This window comes from Arvicanthis niloticus, chromosome 1 (assembly GCF_011762505.2).
Source record: "Arvicanthis niloticus isolate mArvNil1 chromosome 1, mArvNil1.pat.X, whole genome shotgun sequence".
NCBI classification, from domain to species: domain Eukaryota; kingdom Metazoa; phylum Chordata; class Mammalia; order Rodentia; family Muridae; genus Arvicanthis; species Arvicanthis niloticus.
In genome coordinates, this window is record NC_047658.1 from 153,719,035 (window position 1) to 153,741,640 (window position 22,606).

The 22,606-nt window shown below is 49.8% G+C and overlaps 1 protein-coding gene across 7 annotated transcripts in view; it reads right to left on the reverse strand.

Moving 5' to 3' along the window:
• Sh3pxd2a (SH3 and PX domains 2A) overlaps positions 1-22,606 on the reverse strand; it is a 206,329-nt gene that overhangs the window by 58,688 nt on the left and 125,035 nt on the right. For 5 of the 7 annotated variants that reach the window (XM_076923957.1, XM_034520854.2, XM_076923953.1 and 2 more), the window contains one exon: positions 442-486. The exons of the other annotated variants lie outside the window; for them this stretch is intronic. In XM_076923957.1, the coding sequence (XP_076780072.1) occupies positions 442-486 (45 nt within the window). The remainder of the gene's footprint in view (positions 1-441; positions 487-22,606) is intronic. 7 annotated transcript variants of the gene reach the window in all.

Below are 22,606 nucleotides of genomic sequence, written 5' to 3' on the forward strand. Positions count from 1 at the left end.
GGTTTGGTCATCAGGGGCTGACTGCCTCACGTTAGAGATGGCTCATCTTTGGCTACTCTCCTGGGAAGGCCTAAGTGATAAGGCCAAAGATGACAGCAGCCCACCCTCATCCTAGCACAGAAATGCACAGAGGTGGCATTACATGCCTTTGGAATGGTTGTGCAACCCACCCAGGGCAGCACAGGCAGGACATGGTCCAGCCAGGATTCAAACCCACAGGCACTGGGCCAGTACACACTCATTCACCCTGATTCACTCTACCAGGCTCCATGGTCCATCTGAGGACTGTAAAGGGTTCTCCCAGCAATCAGGAGGCCCAGGGAGTGGAAAAGCCCCACATGCATGAAGGGAGGCATGCCTAAGGAAGCCTGCAGGCACCAGCTCCTCCTCGGCACACATGCTGGGACACACACATGTTCACGCATGCATGCAAGCCAGTACCTGTCACGTCCTTCTTGGGAGACTCAGCCCAGCTGGATAACCACACTTCCGAGTCCCCGAGAGAGCAAGGAGAAGCAGGAGAGAAAACCGTTAGGCAGGCAGGAGGGCCACCAAAGCGTGGCTGCAGACACCGAGGTTCAGGGCGCCCTGGGCGGAAGGCGGGGGAGGGGAAGGAATGATTTCCTGGCCTGGGATGGCTATGGGGCGTGGGCCTGTATGATTACAGAGACTGGCTGGGATAATGAGGTGTCTGTCGAAACACAGGATCCTCTGAAGCAGACTCCTGACCTAGGCCCTCCCTGCAGTGGGATTTGGCTTTAGTGTGGGCTGGAGAAGGCAGCCAGGCTCTGCCTCTGTAGCCATGTGGGAGGCTGGTCCCATGGGGCCTGGTGGCTCCACAGATTGTCAGAGGCCAGCAGGCTCAGCACTCCAGACCCAGAATCTCAAATGTCGGGGTAGTTTTCAAGTACACACCGCATGCACTATGCCTTGAAGTCTTGCTCAGCGGTTGCCACAGCTGCACCCAAGGGAGGAAGCAGACTCCCTCAAGCAGTGGCTCTCAAACTTCCCAATGCTGCCACCCCTCATGCTGTGGTGACCCCCGCCCCCCCACACACACAACATAAATACATTTTTGTTGCTGCTTCATAACTAATTTTGCTCCTGGTATGAACAGTAATATAAATATCTAAGTTTTCTGATAGTCTTAGGAGACCCCTGGGAAGTGTCATTCAAAATAGCAGAGGGAGGGAGGGTGGGGCTGGAGAGATGGCTCAGCAGTTAAGAGCACCGACTGCTCTTTCAGAGGACCTGAGTTCAATTCTCATCAACCACACGGTGGCTCACAGCCATCTGTAATGGGATCTGATGCCCTCTTCTGGTGTGTCTGAAGATAGCAACACTGTACTCGTATACATAAAAGAAATAAATTAAAAAAAAAAACCAAACAAAAACAAACAAACAAACAAACAAAAAAAACCAACAGAGGGGTCGCGACCCATAGGTTGAGAATCATGGTCATACAGCGTCCTTCACATGGACCCAGGAGCTAGTGGCCAGGAGATGAGGACTGTATTCCAGACTCACACAAGGGCATTCTATCTGTGCCTCAGCTTCCTCACCCACCCTGGAAATGTGGTTATGTTGTCTGCTACCAAGAGTGAGGATAAAATTAGAGTGCTATAGAGGAACATGTCAGTATGGGCTCCGATGGGGTAGGACGCCATCAGCACTGTGATCTGTGATGGGGTGCAGAGCTCACCTGACCACGGCTATGAGCATTTCATATGTTTTTAGTGTGCATGCCATTGCTCCTCTCCTCCCGCTTCCAGGGATGGAACTCGAGTTGCAGGCTTGTGCAGAAAGCACCATCACGGGCTCAAAGGTCACCATGAACACCAGAGGTCACTATCTGCCCATAATGGACCACTTAGTCCCACGACAGACTCGGGAGGTTGGCATATACCTCTGGGCCTCAGACTGTTAGGGAGACATTTCTCAGATGGGAAGGAGACAGAATGGAGCCATGCCTGGAGAAGAGCTGCAGGAGGCAGTCACAAGGCTAATGTTGGGCTGCGTATGTGCAGGGCAAACCCTAGCAGGGCTGCCTGGCACTAGCCCTGGGGTTAAGGGGAGCCTGCAGACCTCTTCAGAGCAGATAATAGCAGCCAACATTGTTCTGGCATCTGTGGTCTACCAAGCGTTGTACTGCATATGTCACATAAGGGTTATTCAGTTACTGTTCAAGACAAACCTACAACAACAGGTACTTTTATCCCTCCATTTACCCAAGACCCACCCCTTCCAGGCTCCGCCCCTTCCCAGGATCCACCCATTAGGTAAGTTACTTAATCTTTTGGAACCTATTATTTCTTTTGAAAATAAATGTTTTCCATAACTTCATTTTTATTTTATTCTATGTAGAGAAGTGATTTGCTTGTACATATATTTGTGTATCACTTGCATGCATGGTACCTGTGGAGGCCAGAAGTTACAGATGGTTGTGAGCCACCAGGAGGATGCTGGGAGACAAAACCTTATGGAAGAGCAGTCAGTGCTCTTAAGCACTGAACCGACACTCCAGCCCCTCAAAGCCTAGTCTTGAACTTGTAAACTTCATGATAAAGTGATATGCTCACCTTTTTGGCTACTAGGGTGACTAAATGGCATCATACGGCCTCGTCATCGGCAGTGCTTACCAAAGGCAACACTTTCCATGGTGTCGCTAGCATGAGCCTGGCTCTCAGCTTCACTCAGCTCTGAGGTCACCAGGGGAGTCATGGACCCGGGATGCAGGGATGGTGACTGAATGGTACACGCTGCTACACACTCCAAGAAACCCCTGCATCTAGTCCGAGACACTTCCCACCATCGCCCCCAGACTGGGTCTGTTGGAATTAGAGACGAACAGAGCTGGGGCTGAGACCAGAGCCTCTCACCAAGCCTGGCAGCTGGCAGGACTGACCTCATGGAGCTGAGACAGGGCAGACATGCTGAAGACCACCAAGGCTCTGAGTAGCTGCAGACAGGAAGCGCTGAGAGCAGAGCTGGGGTGGGGAGCTGACCCACCTGAGTCCACGTATTTCTCCCTTTGTGCTTCCCTTTGGGTTCCTCACCAAGTATTTTGAGAAAGGCAAATCTTTTCCAGTGAGCCACAGAAAGGCATTATGCCTGGTTGCGAACAGACCAGGAAGAATTATTCTGTTAGGCCAGGGGCCGGGGCAAACTTATCTTAGGTGCCGGGCCAGGTGGATTCTGAGAAGACCACTCAGATCTACCATTATAATGAAAAGTGGGCTGGGTGCAGCGAAAACTTGCAAATCCCAGCACCTGGGAGGTGCTGCAGGAGGACTAGAAATTCAAAACCTGTGTGGTCCACTTTGGTTCTGTCACAAAATATAAAGAGGGCTGGGAGTGTCTACCTCAGTGGTAAAGTGCTTGCCTAATGTGTCTGAGGACCTAGGGTCAATCACCAGTAACACACTCACACTCACACACACACACACACACTAAATAAATAAAAGTAAATAAGTAACTAATCCAGTGATTATGCTAAAAACAGTGACTGGACCATCTTCCAATAAACTTTTATTCACAGAAGCACAAGGTAGACCAGATGTGACCAGAGGGCAGACACCTGAGCTCAGCTCACACTTATTTTGCTTCAATCTCCAGAAGCAGGCATTTTCTTCCCCATCTTGGAAAATGGAATAGACTAGAAACAAGTCTGTCTTTTTAAAAGGGATCCAAATCCCTGGATGTGAAGAGTAAATCCAGCCGGCCCTGGCAAGCTCTCTCCCGGGGTGGGAAGGAGCCCTTCCACCTCGTTCTGATGAACAGAGGGGAGCCTCTGGCCCATACAAGTAGGCCCTCCAGCCAACAGGCAGATGGGGCTGTTGCTGGCTCAGGGGCAAGAGGCAGGCACAGCTAAGAAACAGCTGTGACCAACACAAACCAACTGCTGCATTCCCCACCACCCCCACCCCTCCGCTACTGACTAAGAAGTCAGGGTCCTGAAGAAAAGGGATGCAGCCTGCTACAACTTGAGATGTATGGGATTGGTAATCTGCATACCTGGCCTTGCTGAGAGGTAGCTCCTGGGCAAAGGGCTTAATTCTCTGGGCCTCAGTACTCATCACCTGCCAACCACAGCATTCAGATCTACTGATTTCTACGGTGGTTGTCTGACGTCCTAGACTTTTCTGGCAGAAACCTGGTTCTTGACATAACACATGAAATTAAATGAGTACTGGAAAAAGACCATCTTTCCAAAAAAAAAAAAAAAAATCATTTGAACACAGGTTCAGTTTTGGAAAACCAAGCCCCTAAAAGGAGATAGCTCTGAAGGCAGCATTATGTTTGAATATGAAACATCTCCCCTAAGTTTCTGGATTACAGGTCTGGTCCCTAGCTGACAAGCTTCAAGGAAGTGACTGGATCCTGTGACCTTGGACCTCATGGAGTGGGAAGTGGAAAGAAGCAGGAAGTGGGACCTACCTGGAAGGAAGTGGGTCACGGGATGCATGGCCCAGGAGAAACATTGTGTCCCTCCCATTCCCTGCCTCGCTCTTCTCTTCCGAGCTGCAGTGAGGTGAGCAACTTGGTTCTGCCATGGTCCCTTGCTGCCAGGATGGTCTAGCTCATCACAGGCCGCAACAATGTAGCTGAATGTGTTACATTTGCCTTACAGTGACCGGGCAGAAACGGCTGAAGAAAAAAAACCCTTCCTTTGGATCCACCGTTTTCAGTCTGTCCGGGTGGAGAAGTTCAGGGCAGTAGCCGTGTGAGTAAAAGCTGTTCGCATCATGGTGGTCCAAGAAACAGAAAGCCAGGGCTCAAACTATGGCCTTTAACTTTCCAAGCCTGGTTCCTGGTGAGCCACTCTCAGCAGCTAGGGCTCGGCTCCACAGCCTCTGGAGAGGCAGTCGGACCAAGAGCTGCAGATTCATGACACTGACCATGGACAGACATCTGTGACACCAAATTAAACCCATCGTCCCTTTAAATTGTTCCCTCGGGTGTTTGCTCTATCCATAAAAAAAAAAAAAAAAAATGAGCAGGGCATTGGGGCAAAGGTGTGTGTGTAAGGGAGGTGGGGTGGTGGTAGCAATAGGAGCAAAGGCGGGGCCTTGTGCACACATTGCCATTTACGGTGGCTGACATGGGACATTTAGCAATCTGATCTTCTTTTCCTCCCATAATATGGTAGTGAAAAGGCCCAATACCACATCTTCTTCAGAGTCTTTTCACACTCTCATGACCCACTGCCTGAGAAAGCTCCCAGGCAGGGAGGAGGAGTTAGGCCTCTGGGATATGATGAGAAATAGGTGACAGCAGAAGCTGTGGGGTCCATAAGACGGTGTAGAGACAGGATCTTCGTCTCATCTGTGATGTCCACGTTCTTGCCACAATTGTTCCTGCTGGCCAGCAATACCAGCAAAAATCTAGGCCCAGAGAAAAATCTTGTCTCTGCAGGTGTGGCCAGACCCTGGGTCTGGTGCACACTGGAGAGGCTGACCCTGGCCCCTGTCAGGTCTGCGTGATGAAGAGGAAGCAGCCAAGAAGAATGACAGGCAGGTATCCCTGAACTTCCAGAAGCTCTCACAAGGTCTGGCTAGTCTAGAAAAGACTAGGAAATGAGGAAAGGACACCCCCTTCCCCACCCCAAGCCTCACCTTGAACAATGACAGAGCTGTGGGAATCAAGCACCACACACCCCAATCCAATCCTAAGCCATGTCTGCAGGATGCTTCTCTGGAGAAAACAGTTCCATATTCTGAACTAATAAACGTGGAGTGGGTGGCAGGCCTGGGGAGAGGAATGACAGAGGGCTGCCAATTGCCCAAACTTTAAAGGATGACAGTGAGCCAAAGGTTCAGGGGACCAGGGTGGGCTACCCTTTACCAGTTTTCACAGTTCAAGGATTCCACCAGGCCCCATGGAATGAAAAATCTCTGTTCTCCCCAGCCCTTCCCTCCTTCCAGATCTCAGGAGAGGCCTCTCCCTCTTTGGGAATTCTATTGTTCATACCCATGCGCTTCTGGCTGCACCCTCATCTTCCCCGCCTTCCCTTGCTACAGTTCAACTATGCACAGGGCCAGTTTCTTAAGTTTCTTTGACTCCGAGTGCTTCTTTCCCTTTTTGACTAGGCCACCAGAAAACCTGGCCACCACTTGCAGCCTGTAGGGGACAGCCCTGAATTTAATGATTACAGCAGCAGTTAACTGTTTTCATGAATAGAGCATGTCCCTGTCACCCCCACTGTCTACCAGGGACACACAATGGTTCTATTTGTTCCAACAACCCCACCGGGTTCATTGTTGATGGCTACTCTGGGGAGCAGGAGCAGGTATAAAAGGCTCTTGGGCCTCTTTTCTTCCCTTCTGCACATGGCTGCCTGCCCTTCTGCTGTCTGCTGTTGAGCAGAGGCAGCTAAGTGACCATGGACTCTTTGACCTCCTGAACCTTGAACTAAAATATAAACCCTTTCTTCCTGTTTTGTTTTCCAGGACAGGGCCGTTTCTCTGTGTAACAACCCTGACTGTCCTGGAACTTGCTTTGTAGACCAGACTGGTCTCAAACTCACAAGGATCCACCTGCCTCCATCTTCCCGATGCTGGCATTAAAGATGTGAACCACTATACCTGGATAAAGCCCTTTCTTTATAAATTACTCAGTCTTAAGACTGGGGAGACGGCTCAGTTGGCAGAGTGCTTACCCAGCATGTGTGAAGCCCCAATTTCAAATCCCAGCACCACATAAACCCAGGTGTGGTGGCCTTTCCCTGTAACTCTAGACCTTGAGAGGCAGAGGCAGGAGGGTCAAGGTCACCCTCAGCTACACAGCACTTTTGAAACCACTCTGAGCTACAGGAAACCTTGCCTCAGGCATCCTATTCCTATAACAGAACATGACCTAAGATGGTATATAAACTGTTTCTCCAATAGGCAGCCCTGGACATGAGCAGAAGCCACAGCCCCACATACGATTCCACAGAGGAAAGAAAACATGATCTTGGAAGGGTGAGGGGTTATTGCCACCACAGAAGAGTTCCCTTGCATGCCCTGCACCCCCTTCCCAGACTCTCAGGTAGGCCTGGCTTCCTAAACGTGTGTTCTGTGTAACCTTCTGGGATCCTGTACATTGACATAGGGGCCTTGGGCTAGCTTAATGTAGTGAGATTGAAATCATCCATCATTTATGAACAAGAGGGTCCCTGTTTTCATGTTTTAAATTATGTAGCTGGTTTTGCCTGAGCCCTAAGTGGCTGGGCTACAGGCTTCCAAGCCAAGTAGGGCACAGTTACCACTGGGGACCTGAAGGACAAGACAATCCTAAGTACCTCCAATACCCTCTCTCGGGCTATACGCAGACCAGAAGACCATATGGTGACTCAAGGTGAGGGGGTGGGGAGGGATTTGCTTAAAATTCAGGTAGACAACAGCACTCCTCTCTCAACCCGAGGGGGGGTGGGCAAGGTGCTGAACATTTAACGTACATTTTCTTACTTAATCCTGACAATAATCGATCTGCTTTCTGCAGAGGAGGAAATCAAAGCTCAGGGAAGTTAAGGTCCTTTCCCAAGGCCCCACAGCAAGGAAGAGGTGGTGTCGGAGTTCAGCCCAAGCAAGCAGGCCAGGAACTGGGAAGGAAGGTGCCCTAATGAAGACATCATTTTCTGGTCTTCCCTTCTGGCCTTATTTATTTCTGCAGTGCTCCTCTCTGTAAAAGCAACCACTTTCCCACATTTTGCTTGCAGCTACAAAGGTCTTCTTCCCCCAGAGTCTTGCCTTTCCCAGAATCCAGGGTACACATGGGTCAGCCCAACCTAGGGTAGGAATGTACTGAACCCTGAAGACTGAGTGGCTCAAGGAAGCCAGGCAGACTGTCTGCTCAGGTGGGAAAACGGGGGCGACCCACAGCTTCTAAAGGACCAAGGAAAAGATGCCTTCCCAGGGCTAGGACCAGGCCAGTCCAGCCTAGTGGATTCAAGGAAAGCGACCACTGGGAACACTCAGCTGTCCCAGGGAGAGGCAAGCGTTTATAAAGACAGGTGGCCACAATGAGAGATGTGTGGGCAGACAGAGGAGCACTTGGTGGGGAAGTGAGTGGGCGGGGCTGAGCATCTGCTCCCAGCAGCTGCAGCTTGACCCCCACAGCCCCTTGGGTGTGGCTTCCCCCTCAGCTCTCAGGTCCTTACCTTTCCTAGAGCACTGCTGTTTGTGTGCAGCAGAGAAGAAATAAATTCAAGACTTAGAATCCCAGCATCCCAGCCTCTCCCTCCACCGGGTGGTCTGCCTTGGTGGTCCACCCCACTCTCTGAGAGGTCTCCCTGAGGCTCTCCACCCACATCTCTAAGCAGCCCCCACCTAAGGCACTGTGTGTGCTCACACACACAGAGGCAGCCATCCCTGAGCTGAACAGCATTGTGAGGGCATTGTGTGTGCTCACACAGAGGCAGCACAGAAACGGGCCAGCGACTTCAATAAGTCAGTCATCCAGCCACTTCAGGCCTATAGTCCTGTATCCACCCACCCCTTGGCTAGCACTTTCAAGAGCCAAAAGGGAGGAGGGAAGGGCTGTAGGGAGGAGTCAAGGGCAGCACACTCAGGACGGACGGTCCCATCCAGGACAATCTGGAGTAGAACATCCCGTCTCTCACTCTGGACTCTGGCTATCAGATCATCAAAGAATCAACTGCCAGCTATTTAGTGAACAGAACACGGTCCACATGCACTGCTGGGCTCTCCTGCTGATCCAGCTCCACTGGATATCCTCAGCACAGGAAGACCTACATACAGTATAGTATGTTCAGGGTGCACACCTCCCTAAGTGATCCTGTCTGCTCCAGAAGCCCCTGGCTTGAGGCAGCCTAGCACCCTGGGCAACCTGCTTGATTCTGCCTAGGCCACCTCCACAGGGTGTCCTTCTACTCTGAGGCTCACTGAGGTAGCCTGGGAGAGATTAATCAGGGAGTGCCCCAAAGACCTTATGGTGATAGGCTCAACTTTGGGCAAGGCTCACAAACTGCCAAGGCTGGCCCTTATCTGAACTGAAGTTTGGGGATACCCATTTTAATGCAGTATTTTTTATTGCTTATTTGGAAATTTTCCATAATGCACCCCAATCACATGATCACACTCATTTTCCAGTCCTCCCAGGTCCATCCCTCCACCCTTGTGATCTCCCCAAAACAAAAGAAGGGAAAAAAAAGGGAAAAAATACAAAAAAAGCCCATAGACTCACTGGAGCACGCTCAAACTCCATGTGGCCAGCCTCTTAAAGAAAACTGGGTTCTTCCCCACCCCTGCCAGAAGCTATCAACCATGTAGAGCTACATTTCAGCATCCTCATCACAATTTTTAAGAGTTCTCTTCAATGGCTTCCTGTCTAAATTGTCTTTTTGGAGGGGGTTGCAAAGATGTAGGGAGAACAGGTTGTCACAGAAGCCTTCAGTCGAGGGTGAGACACAGGGCTGGCAGCGGAATACCCATTTTTTTTTAAAGGTTGGTCTATCTCACCCATCTTTGCCCTGTACTGTTCACTGTTTCAACCAGAACACCTACTAGGACTATAATCTTAGCAGATGTTTGGCACGTAGTAGGTGTTGAATAAAAGCATGCTAACCTAGGCTAGGCGCATATCCCAGTGTTAGAACACGTGCCTAGAATGCACAAAGGCCCTGCGTTCCAATCTTAGCACACACTCAAAGTGCTATGCGTCTCCAGTTAGCCCTGAATTTCCCTTTGTCTTAATCCTGTCTACAATTCCACCACACCGCAAAGTGTCCAGTAATCCTCGGTGGATGAAAGGGCAGGCGTCTTCTTTGGTCTTCGCTCCACTGGTTTCAGGGGAACCCAAGCTCATTTGATGCCTGTGGTCCTGATCTTAATCTAGCCCAAGGATTATCAACCTGTGGGTCGAGACCTCTTGGGGGGTGGTCACATATCAAATCTTTATATTATGGTTCCTAACAGGAGCAAAATTGCAGCTATAAAATAGCAATGAAACTAATGTTATGGTTGGGGGTCACCACAACATAAGGAACCACGTATTAAAGGGTCACAGCATCAGGAAGGTTGAGAACCACTGATCTAATCCAAAGTTACCCTCCTGAGCCACATGCAGGCCTTCTGAGGCTGGGGAATGCTCTTAACGTTCCTGGGCACCACAGTACAAAGACAGGCCCTCAGGCCCAGCAGAATATCCCAGAAGACTCTATGACAAAGCCTTCCAAGAGCTCAAAAACAACAAAACCACCACCACCAACAAGAACAAAGCACCCATAATCAACATAGCCTTGTGACAAGATGGATGTTACAGGAAACGGGAGTCTATGCAGATGCAGCATGCTTGTCTGCCATGACTGGTGGAATCCTGGTTTAGTAACACCCCCCCCCCCCCTTTCTCCATGGTGTTTGCTAGAAGCCCTGAGCCTCTCCTGACTTGGCCTGCCCCTTATCTGCAAGGGTTTAGACAGGTCCCCTGAGCTCACAGACGCCACGTGAACAGTTGTGCATGCGCGCACATAAGAGGCATACACGCATCACTGCTGGGGAAATCCCCACAGCTGGCTCTCACGTGACTAAGCTTTGTCCAGAAAGCAGCAGCTGAGTGTGCCTGCAGGCCAGGGGAGGGCTGGGGCTGGAGTTAACCCTTCCATACCACAGAGCAGGCTCAGCTTCCCACCAGGGAGAAAGGAATGGAGTCTGGGTCACAGACTCTCTCTCTCAGTCACTGTGCTCCTTGCTCCCTGGGGGCTGACTACTCAGAACCCTGCCCAGGCTTCCCTGTGCCAGGACAAGGCTGTTCTCTGTCCTGTTAGTATGGTCCACCACCAACTCTGAGAAGTTCTGCTTCTTGGAGACTTGTCCCTAGAGGAGGCCACCACAGGCAGAGCCCTAGGGAGCATGTCCTGATGCTAGATGGCTAGGTGGGGTCCCATGGTCAGGAATTCAGCTATACCCTCCTTTCATGGGTGTGAACAAATGCCTTGGAGAGACTGACTGCTCCAGGGCCCTCTGGGAGGCTAGAGGAGGCCCCTAGAGCAAGTTTTCTCGCCTCCAGACACACTGTTTTTATTAGCCAGTGGTGATCTGGGTGCTTGGAGATATGGAGAAGCCAGATGTCCAGTTTACTTTACATGTTTCCTTACTGAGATACTGTGTAGCCCAGGCTGGCCTCAAACTTATGACCCATATATCTCAGACTCCCAGGTAATAGGATTTTTTTATAGCCCCACCCCTGAAGTTTAGAAACAGTATCTCAGTGTAGCCCAGACTAGCCTGAAACTATGTAGCTGATCGTGACCTTGAACTCCTGATCCTCAAATGCAAATTCATGGACACTGTGTTGACAAGTTTTTATATCAACCTGATATGAGCTGGGGTCATCCAGGAAAGAATCTTAATCAAGAAAATGCTTGACTGATGATTGATGTGGGAGGTTACAGGCCACTGTGGGTGGCACTAACCCCTACACAGTAGTCCTGGATGGTATAGAAAGCAGGCTGACTGAGCATAAGCAGCAAGCCAGTAAGCAGTGTTCCCACGCCCCCTGCTTCAGTTTCTGCCTCAGGCTCCTGCCCAGACTTCCTAGATGGACATGGCCTGAGAGACCGAAGATGAAATAACCCTTTCCTCCCCGAGTTGCTTTTTGTCATGGTGTTTTATCAGCAACATTACCGGACAACTTAGCCAGGCTATGTCTCAAAACACAAATTAAGTTTTAAAAAAGGGGGAAGGGGTGGATGGGGATATGTAACACAGTGGTAGACAACTTGCTTAGCATGCATGAGGCTTAGTCCCCATGTGGTGTTTCAATGAAAATGGTCCCCTGTAAACACATATGTTTGAATGCTTGGTTCCTACTTGGTGGAACTATTTGGGAGAAATTAGGAGGTATGGCCTTGTTGGAGGAGAGGCCAGTGGGGACAGGCTCAGGTCTCAACAGCCTCCTACCATCACCAGGGTGCTCTGTCCCCTACATATGGATCAAGATGTGAGTTTTCAGCTGGCGGCACCACCATGGACTCTAACCCTATAGAACCAGGACTGTAAGACTAATTAAACTCTTTCCACTATAGGTTGCCTTGTAACAGTGTTTTACCACAGGTTTTTGTCTCGCAGCAATAGAAAAGTGACACATCCTGGCACAACAAAAGTAAATGAATTTAAAAAAAAAAAAAGAAAGAAAGAAAACTCTTAGTAAATTAGCTGCAGGAGGGCCAGCGCCTTCCTGGCAGGTCTCTGTGCCTGGATTGCTAGGCCCCACCCATCTGTGGTATTTGTGAGGTTGTGTTTATTGACACCCAGGTTGACTTTTTCTCTTATCCAACTGGGGGTCCTGGAAGACAAAGACCTCCTCATCTTGCTATCCCTGGAGCTGGGACCATGTATCCTAGCACATAATAGGTTCTCAGTTGCTTAGCAAACAAACCTATAAAACAGCCATGGCCAGGGCCCAAGAGGCCATGGAGGGAAGGTCCAGAACCAGCACTTTCTCGGAAACTTGTCTCCTATCCATTCAACCTTCACAGATCCTCTGTGTCTCCCAGACTGCCACTGCTGTGCTTAGGGTCAATGGCCTTAAACAGAGGTGGCCCAGGTCACAGGAGTATGGGGATGGGCTCTGAAATCAGAACCAAATGTTCTGGGATCAAATGTAAAAGATGACCTAGGAGCTACTAGATTGGTGGGTGAGGTGGGGGCAGGCACAGCCGTGCGTGGAGGGAGCATGTGCCTCCCCTGCAGATCCACACATGCACAAGGTCTTCGTGAGGCCTTAGACAAAGGCCGTCTTAGTCTGGCCTGTGTCGCTGCCTGTCATCTCTGCTTTACAGGAACTTTAACCCTCCTGCAGGAGGGGTTATATACTCTCTTAGACCCTGTTTAACACGCAGGGAACCCTCAGGGGTCTGGGGTGAGCAGGGGAGACCCCAGAGAGGAAGGAAGAGCTGCCCCTGAGACCACAGACACGCCTCCTAAGGCACCACATATACAGTCAAAAGCAGAGCCGAGGAAGGCATGACAGGGAACCATTGTTCCTCTGATCCAGGAACGTGACATGGCCCCGATATCTTAATACAAGACTCCTGTCCCAATGCTAACTCAGTTTTTCCTTATGCCAGCCGCTTAGGTCACACGGTGACAAGAAGATCCAAGGGGGCAAAGGAAGAGTCAGGCAGAGGCACGCTTTTCCTGCAAACTCCTAAATTTCCTGAAACTTTGGAAAAACTCTTTGCCTTCACATTTCGAAACTGACCAATTATAACAAGGCTATGAGCCAACCCAGTTCCACACGGCACATTTCTGTCTCTAAACCGAGTAACTTTAGATCAGAAAAAGGTGCGGATACAACCAGCAGGGCGCGTGTCCTCTAAGTTTTTGTTTTTCCGTTGGCTTCATCATTACTGGAAATGTTGCCCCAACGTCACATGCCTATAAACCAGAAATCTGGAGTGAGCAACAACTTGCTTTCTGGCTGAGGTCCGTGGTGGGAAGCACTTCTTTGCTGGGCCACAACTTGGGTGTCTCCTTCTCCAGGACCACAGGCTTATGGCAGAGTCTCACCACTGTCATCTGATGAGGCCAGATGGGGGCCCTTAGGTGACTGATCTCCAAGGCCCCAAGGTTAGGCTAGTGTTTCAGGGGAGGTGGGTTTACAACCCTGTTTTCTGACAGTGTTTCAGGGGTGGTGGGTTTACACCCTGTTTTCTGACAGTGTTTCGGGGTGGTGGGTTTACACCCTGTTTTCTGACAGTTCCTTACAGGTTACCTCCAATTGCAAGCATCTTCAAAGAGCTGGTCCAGGCTCATGGGCAATCCAGGGACATTCTTCCTGCTACCTTCACTGCCTATCAACTTGAATGTGGCCATCAGTCTACGCCCAGAATGAAAGCCTGCTTTGGTTTAGGAATTCTTAGGCAATACAGTATAGGCTCATGCCTATGATTCCAGCACACAGGAAGTGGAGGTAGGAGAATCAGAAGTTCAAGGCTAGCCTTCATCATGAAGTGACTTTAATGCCAACTCGGACTACAGGAGACCTCCCTCAGAATTAAACAAAGCAATCCTTGGGAGCCTGGGCAGGGCCTGAAAATCTGCATTTAAGTGAGCAGGCTCAGAATTCTGACTGGCCTTTGCTCAGGCTGATCTTTTCCAGCCCAGCTTCCGACTCTCCTAGCAGGAGAAAGCAGGTAACACAGAACAAGCAGGACGCTGGACCTCAAGACTACCTCGACTTCTCTCCTGAGATCCCAGGATCTGGGGAGGACTCCTCTCTCCTGCTCAGCATCGTGTGTCCAGGCCAGCTGAGCAGTGGGTGCTGCCTTGGCTGAGCGTTGTGGCAAGCACCCACAGATCCGAGATCACACGGCATGTAGCAACACTGGCAGTCTATCACAGATTGCCACGCGCACGGCTGGCTGAGAAACTCAATCAATCAGTGACAGTTCCAATTAGATGGCTTTGTGTTTCTGGGGTGATAAGAGGCTGAGAAGCCGGTGCCACGAAGAGTCACAATGTTTATAGGAACACAACCCTGGGTGAGATGTGCCAGAAGCTGACACTGCTCACAAGGGACAAGCCAAAGGAGGGCGCCAGGAGGATTTTGGTCATGTTCACAAAACAGCTTGGGTCTTCCACTGGGAATGGGAGGTTTACGTGGACCAGGACCTCAACACTACTTTGGTAGTCGGGAGCTTACATTCTCCAAGGCTTCACCTCCAGCATCTCTCTCATGCCTCCCCCTCCCCCACCCTGTCTCCTGCCAGGAAGGATTCCTCCCCCTCTTGACTTCCATCTCAGTCCCATGTCCTCAGTCATGCCTGTCACTTCTAGCAGGGCACCCAGCTCACACCCTAAAGCTCATGCCAGCTTCAGAGGGCCTTTCTCCAGCCTCCCCTCCATGGGTGACAGTTCTCCTACTCTCCCTGGTCTGCCTACACAAATCTCTGACAGCATCCTTCCCTGTCAGTGGAGCTGGGCACACCGTGGGAGGGAAGCGAAGGGATGCTTCAAAGAGTCAGAAGCCAGCATTCTGCAGGAATAGGACTGCTGTAGCGCCAACCCTGGGAAAAGCAGACCTCAGAGGCCTCACAGACCTGCTGGCTTTGCTACACTGTAGCCCTCCTCACACTCCCCAACTAAAACAAAACAAAAAACAACAAAAAAGTTGGGCCTAGCTTTTCTGGATAGATAGCTTTTTATAGTAGCTAGTACTTATGGGTAAGTCTTACTATTAGAAAAAATGTACTTTATTCCAAACTGAACTTAGGGGGTTAGAGATGGCTCGGTAGTTAAGAGCACTTGCTGCTCTTTTAGAGAACCTGGGTCCAATTCCTAGAACCTACATTGTGGCTCACAGCCATGTACAATTCCAGTCTTAGAAGATCTAACATTAACTTCTGGCCTCTCCAGGCATCAGGCATACACGTGGTACTACCTAGACATACATGTAGGCAAAACACTGACAAATACGATATTTAAAAGCATAGATAAACTTAAAATAAATAGAAACTAAATTGAGCCAGGCATGTTGGCTCATGCCTCTAATTCTGCACTAGAGAGGCCAAGTCAGAAAAGCTGCCGTGAGTTCAAGGCCAGCCTGGGTTACAGAGTGAAAGTGTCTCAAAAATACAATGCAAGGAGCCAGGCAGACGCTGGTTGAGCAAGGAACTTGACATCAAGTCTGATGACCTGGGCTTGATCCCAGAGAGCCAACTCTGACCTCCATATACATCACCCATGTCCTTCACACAGAAATAAATATTTCAAATGTGTGATGTCTTTATCTACTTTCAAATATTTTATAATAGTTTATAAAATTAAAAATTTTAATTTTATAAAAATTAAAAAATATAAAAATATGAAAAATTAAAGAACAATTAAAAATAAATGAACGAAAAAACAAAACAAAGCAATAAACACACCCAACCTCGTAGCCAAGCCTAGAGACACAGGCCTGCCCTGTGTTACTCAAGAGGCTAGAACACAGGGCTTGACAACTGGCTCAGCAGTTAAGACCCTTGCTGCTCCTCCAGAGGACCTGTGTTCAGTTCTCAGCATCCACACCAGGCAGCTCACAATCACCTGTAACTACAGTTCCAGGGATCCCCCACACACTCTGGCCTCTGCACCCCCAACATGCACGTGGCATTTATTCGGTGCCCACAGTGGACAGGGGAGGAGCCTACACCAGCACCCTCTCCTAGAGGAGCATGGGTACATCTCTGCAGCCTCCTGCACCCCATTTCATAGATGAAACTAAGGTACACGGAAGCTAAGGACTTAGGAACAAATAGTTGGTGGAATTGTGGCACAAAGCAGGCATCCTGGGTCAGAATCTACACTCCTTTGGGGCTCAAAAAGTGGAAATAAATACTGTGATTGAATCTTTTACTCTCAGGTTAAAGGTAAGGTCAACTCCTCCCCTCTTTTCAGAGCCTACAATAAACAATAAACAAACACAAATTTGCCAATAGCAAAGGTGACAAAAGGCCGAGCTGAGGTTTGAGGTTTGAATTCTACCTAACGTGTCAGATCCAAACCCTAAACTCTCAACTCCAACAACAACAGAACCACATCAGCACTGATCTCATTAACTGGGCCCAATAAGACTTTTAATGATCGCGGAGATGGAAGGCAGGCTGAGCTCACAGCTTTTCCAAGAATAAACAGGGCTTCATCAGAAACATCAACACTTGCCCAAGAGAAGCATCTTGCAACACTCTTGAGCAACCTCGCTTGCATTTTAAACTGGAGCTTGCTGAGTTCTGGGTGGGAAGGCGCACCAAGCCCCTCTGCCTGGCAAGTGGCACACATGCAAACCGCGATCCCTGAGGCTCTATGAGCCACAGTGCCCCCTAGTGGCAACTCTCAGAACTCGTCAAGCATCTTTCTTAGGAGCCATGGGAACTTGACCGGAAGCCCTGCTGCGGGGCTCCTTCGCCCTCTTAGGACTCTTGGAAGAATGCCTGCCCACTGTGGGCAGCTACCACAGCTACTTCTGGCTTTTCTGGCTGCTGGCTAGCAGAAGACCCTCAAAATGTATGGTTCACCAGTCCACCCAGTCGCTCCCGAGAGTGCTTCTGCCATTGCTACTTAAACAGGTGTGAGGCTCAGCAGAGCTGGGGCGACCATTTTCACGAGGCATTTTTGTGGTGGGGGCTAAAGCCAGTCCTTAGTGGATGTTAAGTAAGTGGAATTGTGCAGCACTGGGGCAGTGGTGAGGGAGACCAGAGCCCAGAAGCTGTGAGGCTGCAAAGTGGCAGGACAGATTTCCCGAAGACCCGCATGTGTGGACAGCAGTTCCAGGCTGTGCTTGGAGTCCAATCTGTTCTCTTCAGGCCTACCCTATGGGTTCAGGCTGGGCTAGACAGCCCTGCTGCTATGTAAACCAGTTCCTTACAATAGCCCTCATACCCTGGTTCCTTCTCTCCCTAAGAGGTTCAGGCTGGCCTTGAACTCACCCTGTTGAGTGCCAGGGTTACATCATGCCTTTACAATAAACCTCTTACTGTTTGTCTGCTGCTGCTTCTGTTTTTCCAGCTGATCATGTGAGCTCCAGGTGAAGGACTGTGTCCAAGGTCACATGACTGAGAAACCGAGGACTTGAGACAGGAGACTCAAGTATGTTGGTAGGTTTTTGTCAGCTTGAAACAAATCAGTCATATGGGAGAAGTAACCTTAAGATGCCTTTCTCAGACCAGCCGGTGGAGCATTTTTCTGATCAATAGGTTGACGTGTACAGTGCCACCCCTGAGCAGGTAGTTGTATAAACCACAAGCCGGGAGAGCCGTGGAGAGCAGGGCAGCAAGCAGCATTCCTCTGAGGCCTCTGCTTCAGTTCCTGCACGGAGTCCTGCTCTGACGGTGATGAACTATGAGCATGGAAGCCACAAACCCTTTCCTCGCCAAGCTGCCTTTTATTCTGAATGTTTTACCACAGAAAGCAAACCAGGATATCAAGCAGCTTGACGGACACTCTCTGGCTCCCAGACTTTCTCAAAGCCCTGAATCATCAAATCCACCCAGGGTAGCCACTGGTGCTGGAGTTTGAATCTCACCTCCTTCCCCTCTATGGAGCTCCAGTCACCAGCCAGGAACCAATACAAATCACATCACTCTGTCCCCAACACATCTCTTTAGTGTCCCCGACGTCATTCAGAGAAAGTCAACATCCCTCGAAACTGTACTGTAACCCCCCCCCACCTCCTCCCCTCTGCTACATCCTGCCCCACCCCAACCTCCCCACCCCCCTCTGGCCTGCCCATCCTCTTCCCTGCCATAGGGCTTGAGTGGCTGGTGTGCATGTTACTCCATCACTCCCCTGTGACACACAGCACCTTTTCATAGAACAGCTCGTCACTTTGAACTTCCAAATGGCAGGCATATTTCTGTAACACCGACACCTGTTCAGTGCCTGACGTACAGCTGGAGCTCAGTAAGGTCGTATAACTGATTTCCAAACAAGCTTGCTCAGATTTCTGAGGGCACTCTCTCTGGATAACCAAAGCCTCTGGATAACACATGCCCTACAGCCGAGGTTTCAAGGTGGTGGGAGATAAACAAAGAGCGACCTTCCTCAGGGAGGAAGATTATTCCAGGTCGAGGGATCAGCAAGTACAAAGGCCGCCAAGGGAATGAGCTCGACGTCTGAGCAGACAATGACCGAGCAGTCGAACAGGTTCGACCTGGTGGGAATGTGTGTAGGGGCAGAGCCTGCCCGGGTCAGAAAGGCGGCGGGGGTCAATTATGCAGGGCTCTGAAGCCAGAAAAAGGAGTTGTTCTTCACCGTGTGGAAGTCCCCCGGGGAATTTCAGCAGGTTTGGAATGTACTTCAAGAGTGCCCTCTAGTGGTGCTGCGGGGAATGGCAACGGCAGGAGTAAAGGTGGAAGCCCTGGTGGCTTGGGAAGCTGAGGGATTCCCTCAGAGGGGGAAAGCTTCCGAATGACAAGACAGTGGGCAAAGGCAGAAGTGAGTGGATCAGGAGGTCCAGCTGACAGGCAGAAGGAAGGGAGGGCCCAAAGATGGCTTCTGGTCGTTCGGCAGACAATACCAGATCATGGCAAGATTTAGAAAAAAAAGAGAGAGATGCAGAAAAAGTTCAGGCCAACCTCTCTCTCTGTCAAATGTCACTGGTCCTGTCCCCTCCACCAGGCTGTATATGCCACGTGACATTGTTTTTCCTCTACTCTGCACAAGCCTTGCTTCTGATATTTTGGGGGTGGAGGGAGAGAGACAGGGTCTCGCCAACTACAGAAGCAGCTCTCTCACCTCAAAGGAACAAAGGACCTGGTTCATCCCAGAGCCCACTCTGAGTAACCACAGCCTAAGAACAAAGATTCATGTCTCCCCCCCCCCCCCCCCAAATAACATGCTCCAAAGAGGCAGCGATCTGGTTTATAGGAACAGGAGGAAAGCAGGTCATAAAGCGATCAATAAACTTTCAAATCCATTGGTCCGTCAGGTAGGCAGGGCGGGCAGCAGCTGCATGGGGAGGGGGTGGGGTGGAGGCTCTGCTGAGGCTTGAAAGCACCTGACACTATTCCTAGCCCTTTGGTTGGTGGAAACTAGGATTCTGTTCATGTATCCCAAAATGATTTACTTAATGGTCACAACCGTGTTAGGTCACATACAGATAGAGGCAATAAACGGCTATGGATAAAGCTAAAGATGAATCAAGATCATTAAAGATGTTGCTAGACTTGCAACATCCCAACTCCCCACAGCATTGATGCTCTCATCAGCCTTTCCCACCATAGCGTCTTTCTAGGACTTCGAGAAATGGTTCAGAGTCTCATGTAACCAAGGATAATTATTATGCGGCCAAGGATGCCTTTGAGCTTCTGTTCCTCCGACCTAGAGTTCCTGAGTGGCCAGGTTGCAGGCACAGACTGCCAGACTGGGTTTATCGGGTCCTGGGGATTCAAACCTAATGGTTCATGCATGCCAAATCAGCACGGCACAAACTCCAGCGGGGCACAATGACATGTACCTGCTCACCAGAGCACAAGACAGAGCAAACCTGGACTCTTATGTCCAGACTGTTTCTAGAAAAGTGTCCTCAGTTCCATGAGCAGCAAGAACCTTCTGTGAAGGAGCCAAGCTTTGGAACTAGGCTGGAAAGCAGGCAAGAAACAGCACCCACCTGCCCGGTGCGAGCCACCCTGGGTAGCTTCACTGTACAGCGGGAGTGAGCGCTAAACCTGGACTCTGATTCTGTGTGTGCCTGGAGCTGTCGGTGGTTTCTCCTTGCAGTGTGGCAGAGCAGAACTGAACACATGTGAAGTTCTGGGCACGGTGGGCTCACTGGGTAACAGGAGCTAGCTATCGCCTCAGGAATGCCTTCTCTGCTGCAGAGACTGATGTAGCCACACTGACACTAACCCATCATTACTGCTGAGGAGGTGTGTATGGAGGTGTGTGCTAGCGTTCTCCAGAGAAACAGGCCAACATGATGTGCACAGAGGGGAAAAAAAGGATTTATTTTAGAAATTGGCTCACATGCCTGTGGAGACTTGGTGAGCACGAAGTCTAATAAAGGAACAGCCAGGAGCCTGGGAATGAGCTGCAGTCAAGTCCAAAGGCAAGCTATGGCAGATCTTGGTGTGAGTGAGTGAGTGTGTGTGTGTGTGTGTGTGTGTGTGTGTTTTCTATTAAGGGCTTCAACTGATTGGATAAGGCCAACCCATTTTAGAGAGAGTAATTAAATTTATTCAGGGTTCACTGACTTAAATGTTAATTTCATTAAACAACATCTTACAGAAACATACAAATTAAGGCCTGACCAAACATCTGGGCAAGATGGCCTACCTAAGGACATACGAAGATAGCTATCTAAAGAAGAAAACTTAACCACCACAAAGTGGATGCAAATACTCCTAATTTATAAAGGACAGAACAGGTACTGAGAGGGAGAACATCCCCCAGGAGTCGCAGGGGTAAAAGCCTGGCTCCAAACGCCTGCTGCCTGGCTCCAGCCTGGCACTTTAACCACCACGCTAAGTGGCCATTACCATAAGCATATCAATGTAAATTCAATTTCCTCATCTGTCTTTTTCCTGGATGGAGGTGGAAGGCAGTGAAACAGAGGAGGCATCCTGAGTAGGGCAGGGGGAGGAGCAGGACCCCACCTTAAACAGGTGGACCACAAGGACAATGGTAACCACTAGTTATAGTATTTTATAACTGTACTATTATATAGCAATATATGTAATATATATAATATAAATATATAATATATGTGCTATATAATAGTGCTATCTATAATACTATCGTGATGCTATCATAATATAGAATAGCACATAGTAAAACTATGTGCTATTCTATATTATGGGATAGTCTATATTATGGAATAGTCTGTATTATGGGATAGTCTATATTAAGGGATGTTCTATATTATATGAGGCAGGTATTATCACCATTATTGTTTTTTTGTTGTTGTTGTTTTGTTTTGTTTTTCGAGACAGGGTTTCTCTGTATAGCCTTGGCTGTCCTGGAACTCACTCGGTAGACCAGGCTGGCCTCGAACTCAGAAATCCACCTGCCTCTGCCTCCCAAGAGCTGGGATTAAAGGCGTGCGCCACCACCGCCCGGCACCATTATTGTTTTAAGCACAATGAAGAAACTACAAGAAACTTCCCAAAGCCAGGCAGAAAGCCGGAGTTCAGCATTTCCTAGTGCATTAGACTTAAACTTCAGACAACTGTCCTGGCGATCAGAACCCCAGGTTTGCCCCTCCAGCCCAGTTCTCTCGCCTGGTAGTGTTGATGACAAGACTTTTTAGGCTCCTCACTCTCCTCTTCACAAAAGGAGACACCCTTCTGCTTCAGGGCATAGCTCAGATGCCCCGGCACAGCTGTTAGACACGGATGCACACACACATCTTACCCACAACTAAGTATATAAACATGCTTGAACAGGCTCAATTCAACCAATACACAGAGGACACTCAGCCTATGCACACAAAGATGTCGACACAGGTACTGCCCAGTTATCAGCAGGACCACCCACGTCCACACAACCCAATACTCGGTCTCCCACACCCGAGGACACAACTTTGTTCCTCCCAATTAGCTGGTAGGGGAGCATCTGTACGCACAGTAAACCAACCCTATACTTACAAGGACACAGAATACAATTACTTCCATCTCAATTCCCACCCACCACAGACAGCACGCAAGCCTCTACTTGGTTCACAGACCCCTCCACCTCACCTCCAACCCCCAGCATTGAGACATAGGGCCCTTGAACGTGAGCTATTTGGACTTATCCCCCAGAGTCAGACTCTTCAGAAGACTGTCCATGACACCCCACCATACATAAAACACATACAGAATTCACACATGCCAACAGAGCTCGCTCTGTTTGCCCCAGCCCTGCACCCCAGAACTCACCCCCACTAATTTTAAAGGATCGCCCTCCCCCAAGTAACTACACCCCGCCCACACCCAGACGTGTGCCATTTGGGAGAGCCTCCCGCACCCAGAAAGAATCTTCCGGCCCTCTAGAGACAGCCTCGCTGTCAGAGAATAACCTTGCTCTTGGGGAGAGCCTATACCTACTGGGGACTGGGGACCCCCCCTCCTACGTCTCTGCAAGCCACGCGGCTGCAGCAGATTCCCCCCCCCCCAACACACACACAACCCGGAGCGCAAGCTCAG